Here is a 17,336-nt window from a genome sequence, read left to right as displayed (position 1 = left end):
GTCAGATTGCTAAGTTGTAAAAAAAAAAGAACGGCTGTAGGATGTAGCTAAAATATTGATTGTCACAGCATATTCAGGGGTGATCAGTGGGTTTTTTTTTGTCTTATTATTATTATTTTTTTTTTGGTTATTGGGTGTTACTCATTTTTCCTGCCTCAGTAACTGACTTTCTCAGGATGAAAGGGCCTTCAGAGCCCTTTGGCAGTGGTAAAAACATGCCCTAATTCCGCTTCCTCCAGCTAACCTGGGCTAACGCTATGGAAATAAGCTTCTTCGACCCTGGCCTGGCAGCTGGCTCAGCTGGCTTGTGCCCTGACCTCCTTCTTGAAGAAAGTGTTGCTCCTTGTCCAGGTGAATGACCTTGCCTGGGGAGAGGTGTTGTTGGCCTTGGGGAGATGTCTTGTGATTGTGGCCCGGAGGAGCTGTGGCAAAACCAGGGCGTCATCCCTGGTGAGGTGAGGGGGCCACCTTGTTTAAGTGATTTGACTTCTCCAGTTCTACATGCTAGACAGACCCTGGGTGCATAATCCAGGATTCTAACGAGTGGCAGAAATTCTCCTTGGGGACACGTTCTCCAGCCAGGGAGCTTATTGCTGGAGACGGTCTGGCCCAGGCAGCTGATACTGTGCTGAGCTGAGGCACCTGACAGAGATCCAGAGCCATCTAAAGGTGACTCAGAGGGCACAAGGAGCCACGTTTGCGGCCCCTCTGGCTTGTGGCTGTGGTGGCTGTGCCAGGGACACGGTTCCCATGGTACCTGGCTGTCCTGTGTGTGACCTCGCAGGAGATGCTGGGTTCTGCTGTGACGCCACCACGCATGGCCCGCGCACATCCTGATATGTGAAAACTTCTGGTGTTTCTACACTCTGTCTGTTTTTGGTGACAGTTAGGTCTAGGTCTAAGACAGGCTTGAGCAACCAGTGAATTATCTCATTCACTCCCAACCCTCCAGATCCTCGGGGTACAAAGTCATCAAAGACTCCATTTAGGACTTCCTTTGCTTGTAGGGCCGTGGCCCCACCCGGGAGAAATGTGCACCCTCACCAAAATAATGCACCAGCAGAGTACGAACATTCCTTTCCTGACAGTTTATATAACACTGGGAATTATTGTTATTTTTTTATTTTTGTCAAACGGACAGAAGAAAATGGTATTTTTTTTGTTTTCACTTGCATTCCCTTAATTATTAGGCAGCATATATTTATTAGCTATTTGTAGTTTTTCCTTTGCTTAAACTCATGTTTAAATGCTCATGTGTGTGTCTCCCATGCATCATGCTGTGGCAGGCACAGGAGAGCCGACTGCTGATTACAGTGCCCGTCCCAGGAGTTTGCCAAGGATGGTGACCTGCCTAGTCTTGACTTGATTTTGGTCTTTGGTTTTAACAATTAGTTTCTGGCTTACTAGACTATGCTTTACTCAATTCTCAGCATTGTACTTACCTCTGACTTTCACCTTTTCCCCCACTCGGGAAGAGAGGTTTCTTCTGGCTTCTAGTAACTGGGCTAACCCACTGCCTCTAGTCAAAGGATAGAGCATAAGAATACGAGAAAATATTTGATCCCTGCTCTCAGGAGTTCACAGTTTAGTTGGGAACAAAAAACCCCATATATCACCCATGAGTACCTTACACAGTAATACGTCTCTAAAGGGGTAAACTCTAGGTGTACTAGGGGCTCTCCAGGAAGTGGCCATTTCGTCTGTTGGCGGCGTGGATAGGAGGCAAGACACTGGAGCTTATTGTACCAGTTGGCAGGAAGGGAGGGCATTCCATGCAGCAACTATAGAGGCCTAGATGCAAGGGTGAATTGCAAGCAAATCTGTATGTTTGGAGGAAGATGAGCGTAGAAATGTAGATGGAGTCAGACTCCTAAGTTCCGTACACCATGTAAAGGAGTGTAGACCTCATTCTGTAGGCAAACAAAAGCCAGCATCACCTAGTGGTCCAGCATAATGATCACAGCCAGGGTGTCTTCACTGCCTGTTGTATGTCTGGAACTGGACCAAGCATGTTGACCACTTTGGCTTAGTCTGAGGTTTGTATTTCAGATGGATAACCCTGTCGGCAGTGGGGAAGATGTCTTGGCGGGGCTACACTGGAGGAGGGAGATTAGTGGTAATGGTTAGAAAACGGGACGTGGTGGCTGGATGTGAGGATGGAAAGAAGGGGATAAATTAGAGAGAGATTAAAGAGACGGAGTTGACAGGGCTGGGAATGTGCGAGGAATCCGGGATAGCTGCTGGATTGGCTTGGATGAATGCTGCATAAGGGGATCGTTGTCCGGGAGAGTTTAGGAAGACTGAAATGTTTTTCATGCATCCCCTTGGCTGAGCATCTCTGTGATACATTTTGTTGGATTAAAAGGCACATGGATTTGAATCCTGAATTCACATAATACTGACAGTTGAGTGCTTACCTAACCTCTCTAGGAATTAGTTTTCTGCTATAATGTGAGGACATTCCTCCCCTGGGGGAGAATTATGATGATTTTCTTAAATTTTTATTAAAGATTTTATTTATTTGTTTGACAGAGAGTGAGCACAAGTAGGCAGAGTGGCAGGCAGAGGGAAAGGGAGAGGGAGACTCCCCACTGAGCAGAGAGCCCGACTTGGGGCTCGATCCCAGGACCTGAGTGGAAAACAGACGTTCAACCAACTGAGCCACCCAGGTGCCCCAGAATTATAATGATTGAGTGATATGTGAGTTGTAATGATAAGACAGAGTGCTTGACACGTGGTGGGCCTTGAATACATGAGGCCTGTGATCTCTACAGTTAACAATAACAACACAAGTTTGGTGGTGTACATTGTGTTCCATATAGAAGGAAATCTGGTACCAAGAATTAAAAGGTGGAGCAGAATAAAGATGGAGAATATGAGGAAGGAAGAAATTTTGATTGTCTTCTGTCTAGTAATATATAGCCAACATTTTCCAAAAACTATCTCTGTTGCCATATTTTGGATGTGCTTGGGAGTGCTGCAGGGCATCATTCATAACTAGATAGGATACACATGTACAAAGCTGTCTTTATACAGTTAACATGTATGGTTTTCATTGTAGGACCCCAAGTCAAATTTGATCCAACAGTGGTTGTCAGAACAAAGTGATCTTGGCGTTGTTTCCAAAACTTTTCAATTGTCGTCCCATCCAATACTTGGTGACTGGTCCATTCAAGTTCAAGTGAATGTGAGTATAAATGTATTTTTAGGGGGAATGCTAATATGATTTAAATAGGTCAGGTGGGGAAATATCTTCAAAGTTATTTGTTCAATGAACAGGAAAATGTTAATCTGAATATCTAGACAATTTAAGTGGTTTATTTTTAATTTACTGTGTTTATCAATGGGTCAACTTTCATTGTAACATATTAGAATTTTAGTCATTACTGCTTTTTTCTGTAATACAATGTTTGAAGGTTAAAACATTGCCTTTTAGTGTAAAACTGATTAAATAATGTTCATTTTACTTATTTAGTGCATACGTTGAGTATTTTAAAACTAAGCAATGAATACATAATTATTATTTGGCAGATTTCATGTCTCTGAATAATGACTCCTGATGAGATTGGACTAACCTACTTTATCTTTGTTTTAAAAAACAGTGGTTTTCGGAGGTGGGTGGGGGGGGTGGGGTAACTGGGTGATGGGCTTTAAGGAGGGCACTTGAAATAATGAGCACTGGGTGTTATATGCAGCTGATGAATCAGTAAATTCTACCTGTAACTAATAATACAGTATGTGTAAGCTAAATTGAATTTACATAAAAAATTAAAAATAAAAACCACAGTGATTTTAAACAACCACACTAATTTTCGTTTTTTTTCTTTTTTCTTTTTTTTTAAAGATTTTATTTTATTTTTTGACAGAGAGAGACATAGCGAGAGCAGGAACACAAGCAGGGGGAGTGGGAGAGGGAGAAGCAGGCTTCCTGCAGAGCAGGGAGCCCAATGTGGGACTCGATCCCAGGACCCTGGGATCATGACCTGAGCCGAAGGCAGACGCTTAACGACTGAGCCACCCAGGCGCCCAACCACACTAATTTTCTGTTCCCCAGTCCTCTTTCTCTCCAACTTCTCCACCTACTTCCTTTGTTCACTGCCAACTTTTGTAGCTCTGAGACCTAACAGGGTAGGTGCACAACGCCCTCCTCTCTCTGCCCTAGGTTCTCTCCTGCGTGTCACTGTGTGATGTTAAAGACTCATTGAATATTTTCCCATTTTCTTTGGTATTTATTAAAAAATATATAAATGTATGAATAAAAGCTTTTAAAAATAGTTCTATTAAAGTAGCTTCTCACTGCTGACATTTTGGACGACAGCTCTTTGTTGTGGGCATTGTCAGGTGCACGGGAGGATGTTTAGCGGTATCTTTGCCCTCAACCCACTAGATGCCAGGAGCAGCTTTCTCTTCCCTCCGATGTGACAAACACGCATGTCTACAGACATCGTCAGTGTCCCCAGGGGAAAATACCCTCTCTCCACCATTGAGAACCACTTTATTAGAGGGAATAATCATTCATTAGCATAGGACCTTAAGTGAGATAAAAGTACCAAGTGCTTCATCAATAAAAACTAAAAAAAAATTTTCCCCTTTAGTTAACACATTTTGGGGTGACATCCTAAAAGCAGAACTCGTCCCTCCTCGCCAGTACGTGTTTTGAGCACCCACGTAAAGATGAAGAGCGCCGTCGGCCTGTGGAGAGGTGGTGCTGTGGAGGGAGACACGTGGGCAACAAGAAAATGTAGAGGGGTGCTCGGGGGTTAGCGGGTGATGAGCCCTGAGGGGACCAGACATTTGTGCTTACAGAGGAGGAGGAGAGTGGATGTTTGGGAGACTTCAGAGAGAGAAAGCTGTGTGTAGAGGCGGGGAAAATGCAAGAGAGCCTCACAGGTCTGGGGGTGTGGGAGAAGTCTGGTGCTCCTGGCACGCGTGGAGAAGGATGGGAGTTGAAGATGAGGACGTACGCATGAGTTTGAGGGAGTTCAGGGTTTATTCTCAGTACCCACCTTTGATTTCACCGTAAACTCTCCAGGATCAGTTGTTTGTTTATCCATCCGTCTGTCCATCTTTCCATCTGTCCCTCTGTTGAATATGTGGTGAGGGCTCATAGGGCAGTGGTGGATACAAGGAAGTAAACACGTGGAATCTCTGTTCTTGAAGATCATTGTGTGCTGACAGGAAGAGTAGGATAAAAGCTGACTAACACGAGCGTGACAGAAAACCCAAGGCAGCACAGCAGCGGAGGAACTGCAAGGTGCTGAGTCAGTGAGGTCCAGCGGGTGCTTCTAAGGCTGCAGTCTCACTGGGACTAGCGTGGGATAAAGAGGGTTTATTGTAAGGACGAGCACTGATGCTTTTGGGGACACGGTTCCCTCTGTCTCCTGTGGCCTGTGTCATTCTCCTCTCGTTCTTCTGCCAACCTTTAAATCCGAACCGGTTGCAGTGGCTAAATAACCAATATCTCAGAGCCCTACAAGCCAGCCTCTTCACCGGTGGCTGGCAAGCTGTGGACCGGCTCCCTTTGGGTCAGGTGTCCACTGTTGGCCCATTCAGAGGCACCTCTGCACACTGGCCAGGTGGGGTGTCGGCCTCCGAGAGGTTAGTTTGTTCAGTGAGTGGTGAACAGAATATGTACCAGAAGACAGAGGGCGATAGAGTAGTGGAGAAAGACTTTGGAAGATAAGAGATCATAGGCTGGAAGATTTACAGGATTTCTCATGCTGTGGTTTGTGGACTCCACCTGTCATGTTGCTTTGGTAGGAAAAAAAGACAAGGAAATGTAGGTACTTATAAAATTCAAATCGTTTACAAGATTTGGGCTTTGCCCACATCTAAAGCCTTGTTAAATGCCACCCTTATCCTTGAACCCTATGCTTGAGACATATTATGTCCTTTAAGTTTCTTAAACTCACAGTTCTGTCTGATCCAGAGCCTTCCCCATGCTGTTCCCTCTGCCTGGAACACTCTTTTTCTGCTGTAATTCTAGATGCTTGCTTTTGCCCTTCGGGCGTCACCTAAAATGGCCTGATCCCTCTAGACATCCCCAGAGCACTCTGTGCTTCTCTTGGTTTATTCATGTCACTTTTAACTGGTGATACCTAATAGACTGTGGTCTTTTGGGGCTTGTTTGCATCTGTATCTCAGTGACTTAGCACATGTTTTGTGCTTGAATATTAGTCAGTATTTATTATATGAGTGTATTAAAGCTCTATGATAATCATTTGTATTGAACTAAATATAATTTCTCCTTTTCCACATTCTGTAAAGCATCTTCGTCTTTTAGAAGACAAGCATATAGATCAGGTACTTATTATTGGTGATTTTTTTTCCCTCAGTTTTATTGAGGTACATTTGACAAATAAAATGATAGGATATTTAAAGTGTACAACGTGATTATTTGATATACATACGTGTTATGAAAGGATTCCTTCCAGGTGATAGAATGTAAAGGCACACACTAAGGGAAAATAAGCACTTTTATTTAAAAAAAAAAAAAAAAAAAAGGTCCTTTAAAGGCCGCCAGGGGTCAGTATAATCAAAGCAATGTCATGGGACGCAAACCCAGACTCAGTCTTTGTCTCTGGTTTTTATCTTTCCTTGACTCCTGCATAGCATTCAAAGACTGTTTATTGGTTATTATTAAACTCTTTTTTTTCCCCCCAGCAGTGAGTAATGACTATGGTGGAAATGTATTTATTATTTAAATAGTCCACCACGGTAAACTATATTTTCATTTTTCTAAGGCAGTGACCATTCTCAGTATAAATCTCAGGGAGGAGAAAATATTTATTTCAGAAGAATGTTTGAAATTCCATTTATTTCTAGAAAAAATATGGAATGATCCTAGTATTACACTTATCAGAGCTTTGATTTGTAGTGACTGCAGATTATCAGCGTGGCATTCTTAAATCACCCTTTTTGCTAGGTCAGGAAAAGGATCCTTTAGGTACAGCATACTTGGTGGGTTCCTTGGCATTTCTACAACTATAAAATATACCTTTATGTGAATGAGTCATTTACTATATGCTAACCTTTCTGGATTACTTACATTGCTTTTGACCTTCAAGTATTGGTTTTTTTTCACTTTCAGGATTTTTTTATAATGAGTAATTATTTTGGTTTAGTAAGATTTCTAAGTTTTTGTTCTTATTTTTATCTTTTTATTGTGTAGCATATAATGGTAGAGCATAGTAAGTTCCTTATATATTCATAGACCTGCTTTTTTTACAACGCTAATTTAATTAAATTGCAAAGCTACTCTTGATGATGATAACTCTTAAGCTCTTTTAAAATTAGTAAAATTTAGTAAGAGCATTGATTTTTTAAAAAAGATTTTAGGTATTTATTTGAGAGAGAGCACAAGCTGGGGGAGCATCAGCCAGAGGGAGACGCAGGCTCCCTGCTGATCAGGGAGCCCAACGCGGGACTCGATCCCAGGACCCTGGGATCATGACCTGAGCTGAAGGCAGACACTTAACTGACTGAGCCACCCAGGCATCCAAAAGCACTGATTTTTTATGTGTGCTACTTATGCATGTACTGGATTTGTATACCTGCCTGGAATGTGGATAGTTCTTTGCTGTGTTGGGGACTGTGCTTCTTCTCTTGAGAAGAATCACCATCCTTTCTACCTCTTCCAGCCTCTTGCCCCAACATCCTTTCTCCCTTAACTTCCAGGGGCACCGTGACCTCCCCTCAGAGGAAAGAAGTTTATTTTAGCTGTAATACCTCTTCATAGTAGTGTGTATTACAGAGTTGCTATATTTCAGGTACATTAGAGAACAAGTGGGGAAATGTGCTCCAATTTAATAATCATCTTACAAATATCCCTTGGGCAGATAACTTGTGAAAGTTAGACATTGCTTGTATTTTCGTTTTTTTTGTAATACTTCTCTAGGTGCCTTATCTCTCTAGGTATCTATCACTTGACTGGTATTCTTGGCTTTCCCAAATAGTTGCATATTTTTTTTCATTTTTTAAAATTGTGGTAAAATATATGCGGAATTTACTATCTTAACTATTTTTGAGGGTACAGGCCAGTGGTATGAAATACATTCACATTGTTGTGCCTCTGTCATGGGGCTCCATCTCCTGAACTCTTTTCATCTGGCAGAATTGAAACTCTGTAACTAAACACTAACTCCCCAGTCCTCCTCTTCCCCAGCGGGGGGCAGTCATAGCTCTCCTTTCTGCCTCTATGAATTTGACTATTCTAAGGACCTCATATGGGTGGAGTCATATAGTATTTGTCTTTTTGTGACTGGCTTATTTCACTTAGCGTAATAACCTCAAGGTTCATCCAGATGGTCGCACATGTCAGAATTTCCCTCCTTTTTAAGGCTGAAAAATATTCTATTGTATGTATATACCAGGATTCATTACAAATGGTCTTGCATCTCTGATTTAAAAATTGTATTCCAGGTTACTAGAATACAAACAAATTGTATTCCTGGCTTAGAGGTTCTTTCAAAGAACTTCTAACATTGGTGTGTGTGAACACCAGGCTCCTAGAGCAGGGAGGGATCTGGCCATCCCAGCCCTCTCCCCGGGGGCGCCCACAGCCCCGAGTTCCAGGCCTCTGGGTGACCTAAGCATGGGCACTCATGTTCCTCTGAGAACCTGAAGGGAGATCGAGTCACAGAGGGAATCCTGCTCCATTGATAATTGGGCCCTTGCCCTTTTCCGCAGCGGGCGATGGAAGAGGGAAGCCTGTCTTCCCTTCCGGAGGAGTTCGTGCAGCTGAGTTGACCGCCTATGGCTGCACTTGCTAGAACCTACCAGTGGTTCTCTCTTTTTTCTTTTTTTAGATTTTTATTTATTCATTTGAGAGAGAATGAGCTGGGAGAGGGGCCGAGGGAGAGGGTGAAGCAGGCTCCCCGGTGGAGCAGGGAGCCTGATGTGGGGCTCGATCCCAAAACCCTGAGATCATGACCTGAGCTGAAAGCAGACACTTAACCGACTGAGCCACCCAGGCGCCTGCCTACCAGTGGTTCTTAAACAGCCGTGTGCCTAAGAACCAACTGACTGGGGAGCTTATTTGAGATGCCGAGTTTGGGCCCCGCCCCCAGATCACAAGTCAGTATTGCTGGCGTGGGACCTAAGAATTTACATTTTAAATAAGCACTCTGGGAAATTCCATTTGTCTTCTGGACCACATCTTGAGAAGTGGTGATTTCTGTCCTTGGCCAGGCAGCCTTACTTTCTATCCAATCCGCTGAGAGGCAGAGTCAGGTGGTATACAAGGCACGGAACGGGAGACAGGCCCCCAACCCATTCTTTAATTCCCTAGTGGGGAGACTCTGAGCTATTGACTTTGACTCTAGGTAACTAGCTCTATAGAGCTGGCACCCTAGCTTAACCATAACAGATTTTTGGGGAAAAGCTGTGTTTTTACAATAGTATCTCTGGTGATTTAGATGCATAGCCAGCAGGGAAACCACCAAATGAGGCATATCTTGTGGTCTCTTTGAGCTGCGGTTTCTCAGCCCTTGTGTCTCCCTGAGGCAGTGTTGGGGTGGGGACAAGAAGGAGAAGGTGACAGCTCAGTAGTCGAGGCTGGGAATCAGTCTTCTGCAGCCCTGTCTAATACATGTGCGTGTGTCCAGTTAGGGAATTCAGAAGCAGCCTGCCTTAGTTGCTCCTTCGTTCATAGCAGTTGCGTCCATTCTTTTGTTACTTGTTGTGGCAAGGTTAGCAAGGGTTGCTAGCAGCATCTCACGGCTTTTCATAGCCTTGCAGGGTGCTCCTTATCTTTCCAGCCCTGCTGACTAGAGGCTGCCTGGCTCAGTTCGCTTCGGTTGGAGCCGTTTGTCCTAGGAGCACATCTTTGTTTGGACAGTTCCTGTCCTTGAAGTTCTCTGCAAGTACCATCTGGTGACCCCTCCCCTGGCTTGTGCTGACAGCTGAACAGAAAGCATGGAGGTCAGAAAACAGTGGCATCCTCTGGAATGTGGACGGAGCTTCCAAAATACTGTCACTAGCCTCCGCTTGAAGGAAGACTGCTTTTTTTTTGGGAAACACTTCAAGTTCTTCAAGTGTGCAGGGAGAAGGGGAGGGAGGAAGGGAGTTGGTTTGAGGATTTTGATTTCTTATAGCAGCAACTGACAGAGGTGAGCACTTCGTTCTCCATTCTTCCATGGGCCCTGATACACATCATCTCTACTGCAGCACTTACTGCTCAGGGTAGCTGTTTCCTTGTATTGTGGCAAAACGTAAATAACATAAAATTTACCATTGTAGCCATTTTTAAGTGTATAGTGTTCAGTGGCATCAAGTACATTTACATCCATCACCACCACCAATTTCCAGAATTTGTTTCATCTTTCCAAACTGTGATCAGGGTAGTTTTTAAAAATATGACTGCCTTATTTATTAGACTGTGAGTTCCTTGAAGATAGGAGTTCTGTTTTATTAATTTTCATGTTTATTCTGTCTAATAGAGTACCTGACCTGTTGCAGGAACTCGTTCATGCTTGTGGGCTGAAAGAATGAGTGAATGAATGGTTTCTCCTAGGCTATTGCCATTGGTTATTATCCTTTGCTGATTTTTTTTTTTTTAAGATTTTATTTATTTATTTGAAAGAGAGAGAGAGAGAAAGGGAGAGCGCGCACAAGCATGAGCAGAGGCAGGGGGAAAGGGAGAAGCAGACTCCCTGCTGAGCAGGGAGCCCCTCGTGGGGCTTGATCCCAGGACCCTGGGATCATGACCTGAGCCAACTGCAGGCGCTTAACCGACTGAGCCACCCAGATGCCCAGTGGTATGCATTTTAATTGCTGGACTCCAACCTAATTTTTTCGAGGAGTTCCTTGTCTTGTTCTTCCCCGCCAAAAGCTACCCTAGGAGTGTTCTTCCTTTCAAGTGTGTCTTACCTACTGCTCTCTTCAGGTACCTCTTTTTGGCATCAGGCAGAAACTCTGGGATCAGACATTAGCATCAGTGAAATGGAGGATCTCAGGAGACTGTCAGCACGTAGCAAGGTTACCCAGATCCATCTCTTCATTTATGAAGGAGGAACTGGAGAGAAGTTGATGTGACCTGGTTAGGTTTACACGGTGTTATGGTAGCATCAGGGCTAGAAGCTAGATCTCCTGACACTTTCAGCTGTAGAACATTAAATTATTTAATATGTGCAGCAATTGCTATTTAAAGATGGTCACCTTTTTGGTTGACTTTAGATGTCAGCAGAGCTTGCTGTATGCATTGGTGGAGAAGATGTTCACCTCTGTGACAAGATTCGAGGGTGCCATACAATCACTCCCTCACACATTGGCTTGTTTTCTTTTTTTGGCTTTTTAAGTTTTTATTTTAATTCAGTTAGTTAACATAAAGTGTAATACTAGTTTCAGATGTACGATATGGCGAGTCAACACTTCCATACATCACCCTGTGCTCATCACAAGTGCCATCCTTAATCCCTATCCCCTATTTCCTCCATCCCCCCATCCCCCTCCCCTCTGGTAACCATCAGTTTGTTCTCTACAGTTAAGAGTCTGTTTCTTGGTTTCTCTCTCTCTCTCTCTTTTTTCCTTTGCTCATTTGTTTTGTTTCTTAAATTCCACATGTGAGTGAAATCATATGGTATTTGTCTTTCTCTGGCCGATTTATTTTGCTTTAGCATTATACTCTCTAGCTCCATCCATGTTGTTGGGAATGGCAAGATTTCATCCTTTTTTATGGCTGAATAATATTCCACTATATATGTGTGTATGTATATATATGCCATATATATATTTGCCACATCTTCTTTACCCATTCATCAGTTGGTGGACACTTAGGCTGCTTCCATAGTTTGGCTATTGTAAAAATACTGCTATAAACATTGGGGTGCATGTATTCCTTTGAATTAGTATTTTTGTATCCTTTGGGTAAATACCCAGGAGTGTGATTGCTAGATCATAGGGTAGTTCTATTTTTTAACTTTTTGAGGAACCTCCATACTGTCTTCCATAGTGGCTGCACCAGTTTGCATTCCCACCCACAGTGCACGAGTTTTCGTTTTTCTCCACATCCTTGCCAACACCTGCTGTTTCTTGTGCTGTTGATTTTAGCTATTCTGACAGGTGTGAGGTGGTATCTCATTGTGTCTTTGGTTTGCATTTCCCTGATGGTAAGTGATGATGAACATCTTTTCATGTGTCTGTTGGCCATCTGTATGTCTTCTTGGGAGAAATGTCTATTCATGTCTTCTGCCCATTTTTAATCAGATTACTTGTTTTTTGAGTGTTGAGTTTGAAGTTCTTTATATATTTTGGATACTAACCTTTTATCGGATATGTCATTTGCAAATCTCTTCTCCCATTCAGTAGGTTGCCTTTTAGTTTTGTTGATTCTTTTCCTTCACTGTGCACTTGTGATGAGCACAGGGTGATGTATGGAAGTATGCCTTTTATTTTGATGTAGTTCCAATAGTTTATTTTTGCTTTTGTTTCCCTTGCCTCAGGAAACATATCTAGAAAGAAGTTGCTATGGATGTCAAAGAGGTTACTGCCAGTGTTCTCTTCTAAAGATTTATTTATTTATTTATTTGAGAGAAAAAGAGAGAGTGAGAGAGCACGTGGGGGTGAGGGGCAGAGGGAGAGGGAGAGAGAGAATCTCAAGCAACAACTCCCCACTGAGCGGGAAGCCCTATGTGGGCCTTGGTCCCACGACCCTGAGATCATGACCTGAGCCGAAATCAAGAGTCCGACACTTAACCGCCTGAGTCACCCAGGTGCCCCTGCCTATGTTCTCTTCTAGGGTTTTTATGCTTTTAGGTCTCATATTTAGGTCTTTAATCCATTTCAAATTTGTTTTTGTGTGTGGTGTAAGAAAGTGGTCGAGTTTCATTCTTCTGCATGTGCTGTCCAGTTTTCCCAACACCATTTGTTGAAGAGACTGTCTTTTTTCCATTGGATATTCTTTCCTGCTTTGTCAAAGATTAGCTGTGAGTGTATTTCTGGGTTTTCTATTCTGTTTTATTGATCTATGTGTCTGTTTTTGTGCCAATACGCAGTGTACCAAATTGTTGTATCTTACAGTTCAACATCAAAAACAGTAACTTTACATTGATAGGATGTGTGTGTATAGTTGTATAAGATGCTTAGTTTTCGATGACAGAAGGAGTTTTGGAAAAGTACAGCTCACTGGACTCTGCTGGTGGCAGTTCTGGTACCAGGTGGATCACTACAATGAATACTGTGTCCCTGGGTGCAGTGAGAAAAGGAGAAATGAGCAAGAAATGGAATTATTTTGCCTCAAGGGTAACTTTCCCATTCAATACAAAGTTGTAGCTACACTTCTGCTTTTTCCTCTTGCTTGAGATAGGTGCCCAAAAGGGGGGTCATGTGGCATATCTTTAAAAACTTTTTTTTTTAAATTTTCTGTAGAAACAGGGTTAAGTGGATGATTTCTGTTTGTTTGTTTGCTTGTTTTAAAGAGAGTGTGCTTCTAGTTAGCACTTTCCTGCTAAGGAAACCAGTTTGTCTGTTGTATAATACAGCATAATATTTGTACTGCAAATGGAGAAACGTCTTAGGAGTATGCATGTGCTTGTGGCATTGGGTGTCTGGTCCACCATCCTTTAACTGGAGTCTTATATGGTCTATGTCTTGGTTATTGGTTAGATCCATTTTCCCCAAGTCCTGTTACTATGAGTAACTATCAGGTATAGAACAACTTAAGTTCTGCTTTAGTTCCAGTCTTTATGAGTACCAGAATATTTGTCATTCTTTCTAATGAGAGAAGGGATTCAGGAAAATGCTGTCTCATGGGGGAGATTCTGGCCCCTCCCTCCTAACTCTCAGTAGATAATCTTTCTTTCTACTTCATAAGCAAAACAGAATTTGTCAGATAGGAATTGATTTAAATTCCTCTGCCAGACCTACATGTCTACCTGTGTGTGTGCCCATCTCAGGGTCCTCCTCTTTCCAGAAAAGATTTAATTCTTCATATCTAAGACCAAAACATCAACCTCTTTCCTGGCTTCTCCCTTCTACTTTCTCAGAAATCTTACAATATTAATGATCTCTTCTTTCTCCTGAATCTTCAACCTGGATCTTTCGCTCTCTCTCCCTCTCTCCTGGATCTTTCCACAAAATCTAGTCTGTTCAAATCTCTCACATGATTAAAGGGAGGGGAGAGAGAGAGAGACAGAGAGAGAGAGAGAAATTGGGAGAGAGAGAGAGATTGGGAAGGGTCACTAAACTCTCTGACCCTCGTTTCTCTGCCAGTAACTTCATTTTCCTTGTCTTTCCCATTCTAGCCAATCCTTTAAAAAAAGGTTGTCTAATCTCTGTGCCTCCCACTTCCTCAACTCATTCCAGTTTGGCCCTTAGTTTTCTTTCTACTGGTTTGCTAGTCTGGATTCTTCTCCTTAATCTTGTTTTGTCATTTATTCTTTCTTACATATGGGCATATCATAAGGTTTGGCTTTAAGTTTCTTTCATTTCTCACTCTAGACCATGTCATCCATAGATATGGTTGTATTTTCCTTCTATACATTAATGACTTTCAAATTTGTCTGAGAGAATCCAGACCTCTGTGTTCTAGACCTTTATAATCATCTGCCTACTTGACATCTCTACTTGGATGTTTTGAAATATATTTAAGGATACAATCTATGGGAATCAGTGAAGGTCTGGGTGAGGGTGGTGAAAGAGCATGAGATGTCAAGAAAACGCCAAGGTTACCAGCTTGCACAACTGGATGGATGGTAGAGTAATTCAATAAGCTAGAGAATACTGGAGAATGCTGGAGATGTGGTGAGGGAAGATTATAAGAATGATATCAGACATGAAGAGTTCAGGAAGCCTTTAAATCTATCTACTTCTACTTCTCTTTATTTCTACCTCTACCTTTTTTGTCCAGGCCACCCTCATGTTTTCCCTAGATATTTGCCATGTCTCTTAATGCGTGTCCCTAAATTTGCTGTTTTCCCCTTGCAATCAGTTCCCTACACAGCAGCGAAAGTAATCTAAACATTAAACTGGATCATGTTCTTCCTCAGCTTAAAACTCTCCACAGGCTTTCCATTGCCCTCAGAAAAAATTCGTATATTTCACCATGGCCTACACAAGGCCCTGCTCTTGACTACTTTTCCAGCCTCATCTTCAGAATTCATAATTCCCTATAAATGTAATTCACAGCTTTTATCATTGTCTATAATTATATATTCATGTGTGTGATTATTTGATAAATGTCTTCTTTCCACTAGATTAAAAGCCCCATCCTGGGGAAGTGTATCACCATCAATGAACACAATGCTAAGTGCACTTAGGTGCGATACTTCTCTGTTGAAGGATGGATGAATGAATGCGTTTGTTCTGTTTGGGCTGCCGTTCTGTTTCTGATTCAGTAGCTCTGGAGTGGGAACTGGGCATCTCTGCTTATTGAATCTACCACAGTTGATCCTGATGTCTGGGCTGAAACAACCCCTAGAGAAATATGTTGCAACTGCCCTGTGACCACAGATGTTTAGAATCTAAACAGGAAAGGAAAGGACAATGTGAACGTTAACAAACATTTCCGTTCTTTTGCATATCTATCATTTCTCCAAGTAGGTCAATATACATCCACTGACACTCTTGTGGATGGTATTTTCATTGTGATTTCTTGATAATTTTTAAGTTCTTTGCTAATTTTATGGTAAAGATGAAAGAGGTAAAAAGATGGGATATTACACAATTACTGTTCTGTAGGTATTAAGGTTAAGCATAGGAAAATTAGTAGGCATCTGAATAAAACTAAAAATAGGGAATTTTCCTACTGCATGTTAGGTGGGAAGAAACACCAGTCAGTAAACATCTAAAGATGATAAGACACAGACCCTACTTTCAAGGAACTTACAGTCAGGGAAGGCTTCATGGAATGAGTGCAAAGAGCATTAGATTAGGAGTTACATGACGTGGGGTGTTATGCTGTAGTCGAGGGACTGTGGACAAGTCGTTTCAGCTCTGGATCTGTTTCCTGAGCTGTAAAATAAGGGGATCGGGGCAGAGGACTTGTAAGCCTTTAAAATGCCTTTAAAATTCCATGCTTCAACTACCTGGAGGTGGAGGGCACTGTAGGGCTCAGATGGGGACCTTGGGGGTAGAGGTGGAATGGGGTTTGGAGCTAGGTGAAAGCGGTAGAGTTGGGAGCAGGCACTTGCCTGGAGTGTAGGTCCTGCAGGGAGTAATAGTCAAAGAGAATGTTGGAAGAGTGTGTGAGTCGAGCTGTGGAACATATTGGATATCAGGCTCATGTTTTAGATTTCGTTTTGTGGACAGTGAGGGGGCTCTAAAAACTTTATTTTTCTTTGAATGTGGTTAATGTCATAAATTTCATGTAAGACATCTGAGGACAAAGAAAGCAAAAATTGTATGGAATGAGTCTCTCATTATAAAAGATATAAAAATTACACTTTTATTATTTTCCTCTGATTATACAAGTAATGCATGCTTAATGTAAAAACACCAAAACATTATTCAGTAGACAGAATGACACGCTTACGAGAAAACCCTGGACAAAAAAAATGTCATCAATGCTTGTTGTCTTATTGATTTTTATAGTATGACATGATTGCAATAGTATTTTAGGAAGATCATAGCACATGGGGTGATTAAAAGGAGAGGAACTGAAGTCAGGGAGATGGCCAAGGGGTTAGTATCATTGCTTTGCAAATACAGCCTACCTTCTGTGTTAGGTTATAATAGTCTAGTCTGAAGGTAATAGAGGGTTGCTTTAGGGGAGCACACAAACTAAGGAGAAATGGGTGAATTCCAGAGACACTTTAAAGGAAGATTCATCAGGTTTAGGGATTGATTGGATCATGATTGTGAAAGGGAGAAAGAGGAGTAAAAGGTGTTAAATTAACGAAAGAAGGCTATTAGACCGATGTGGCTCTATTCCCATGGCGGACTACTTAAGCAAACCAAAATCTAAGTCTGTAACTCCCTCAAGGATACAAAATCAAAATGCTAGGGATAACCAGTCACAAACAGCCAACTAGGGTTTAAGTTACAGCCAGTCAATAATTTCCTTACTTTGTTTCTGCCTTTTCTCTATCAAAGTTTCTCCCTGAGCTCCTGTTGGTAGAGCGTGCCTGACCCCTTGCAGTTCAGGACTGCCCAATGCCAATTGATTTTTGTTCACATAAACTCTTTAAAATTTTTAATGTGCTTCAGCTTACCTTTTGACAAGGTGACTCTGGGATTTCACGTGTGGTCTCTGGGAGAATCACCCATTACAAGGGAAGTCAGGGCCGGAAATTTGGTTTAGGGGAGAGAGATGGGCAGGCTGATCAGAGGGAACTCAGTACATTTAGCAGCTAAACAGAGGAGCCAACCAAGGCAACAGAGAATGAACAGCCAGGTTTGGA

The 17,336-nt window shown here is 42.3% G+C and overlaps 1 protein-coding gene across 2 annotated transcripts in view; it reads left to right on the top strand.

The window, feature by feature from the left end:
- CD109 (CD109 molecule) overlaps nt 1-17,336 on the top strand; it is a 130,570-nt gene that overhangs the window by 31,273 nt on the left and 81,961 nt on the right. For both annotated transcript variants that reach the window (XM_032409454.1, XM_032409455.1), the window contains one exon: nt 3,062-3,187. In XM_032409454.1, the coding sequence (XP_032265345.1) occupies nt 3,062-3,187 (126 nt within the window). The remainder of the gene's footprint in view (nt 1-3,061; nt 3,188-17,336) is intronic.

The sequence above is a fragment of the Phoca vitulina genome, unplaced genomic scaffold (assembly GCF_004348235.1).
Source record: "Phoca vitulina isolate PV1807 unplaced genomic scaffold, GSC_HSeal_1.0 scaffold11, whole genome shotgun sequence".
NCBI classification, from domain to species: Eukaryota; Metazoa; Chordata; class Mammalia; order Carnivora; family Phocidae; genus Phoca; species Phoca vitulina.
The sequence above is the reverse complement of the archived record's forward strand: the minus strand, read 5'-3'. Positions and strand labels throughout refer to the sequence as shown.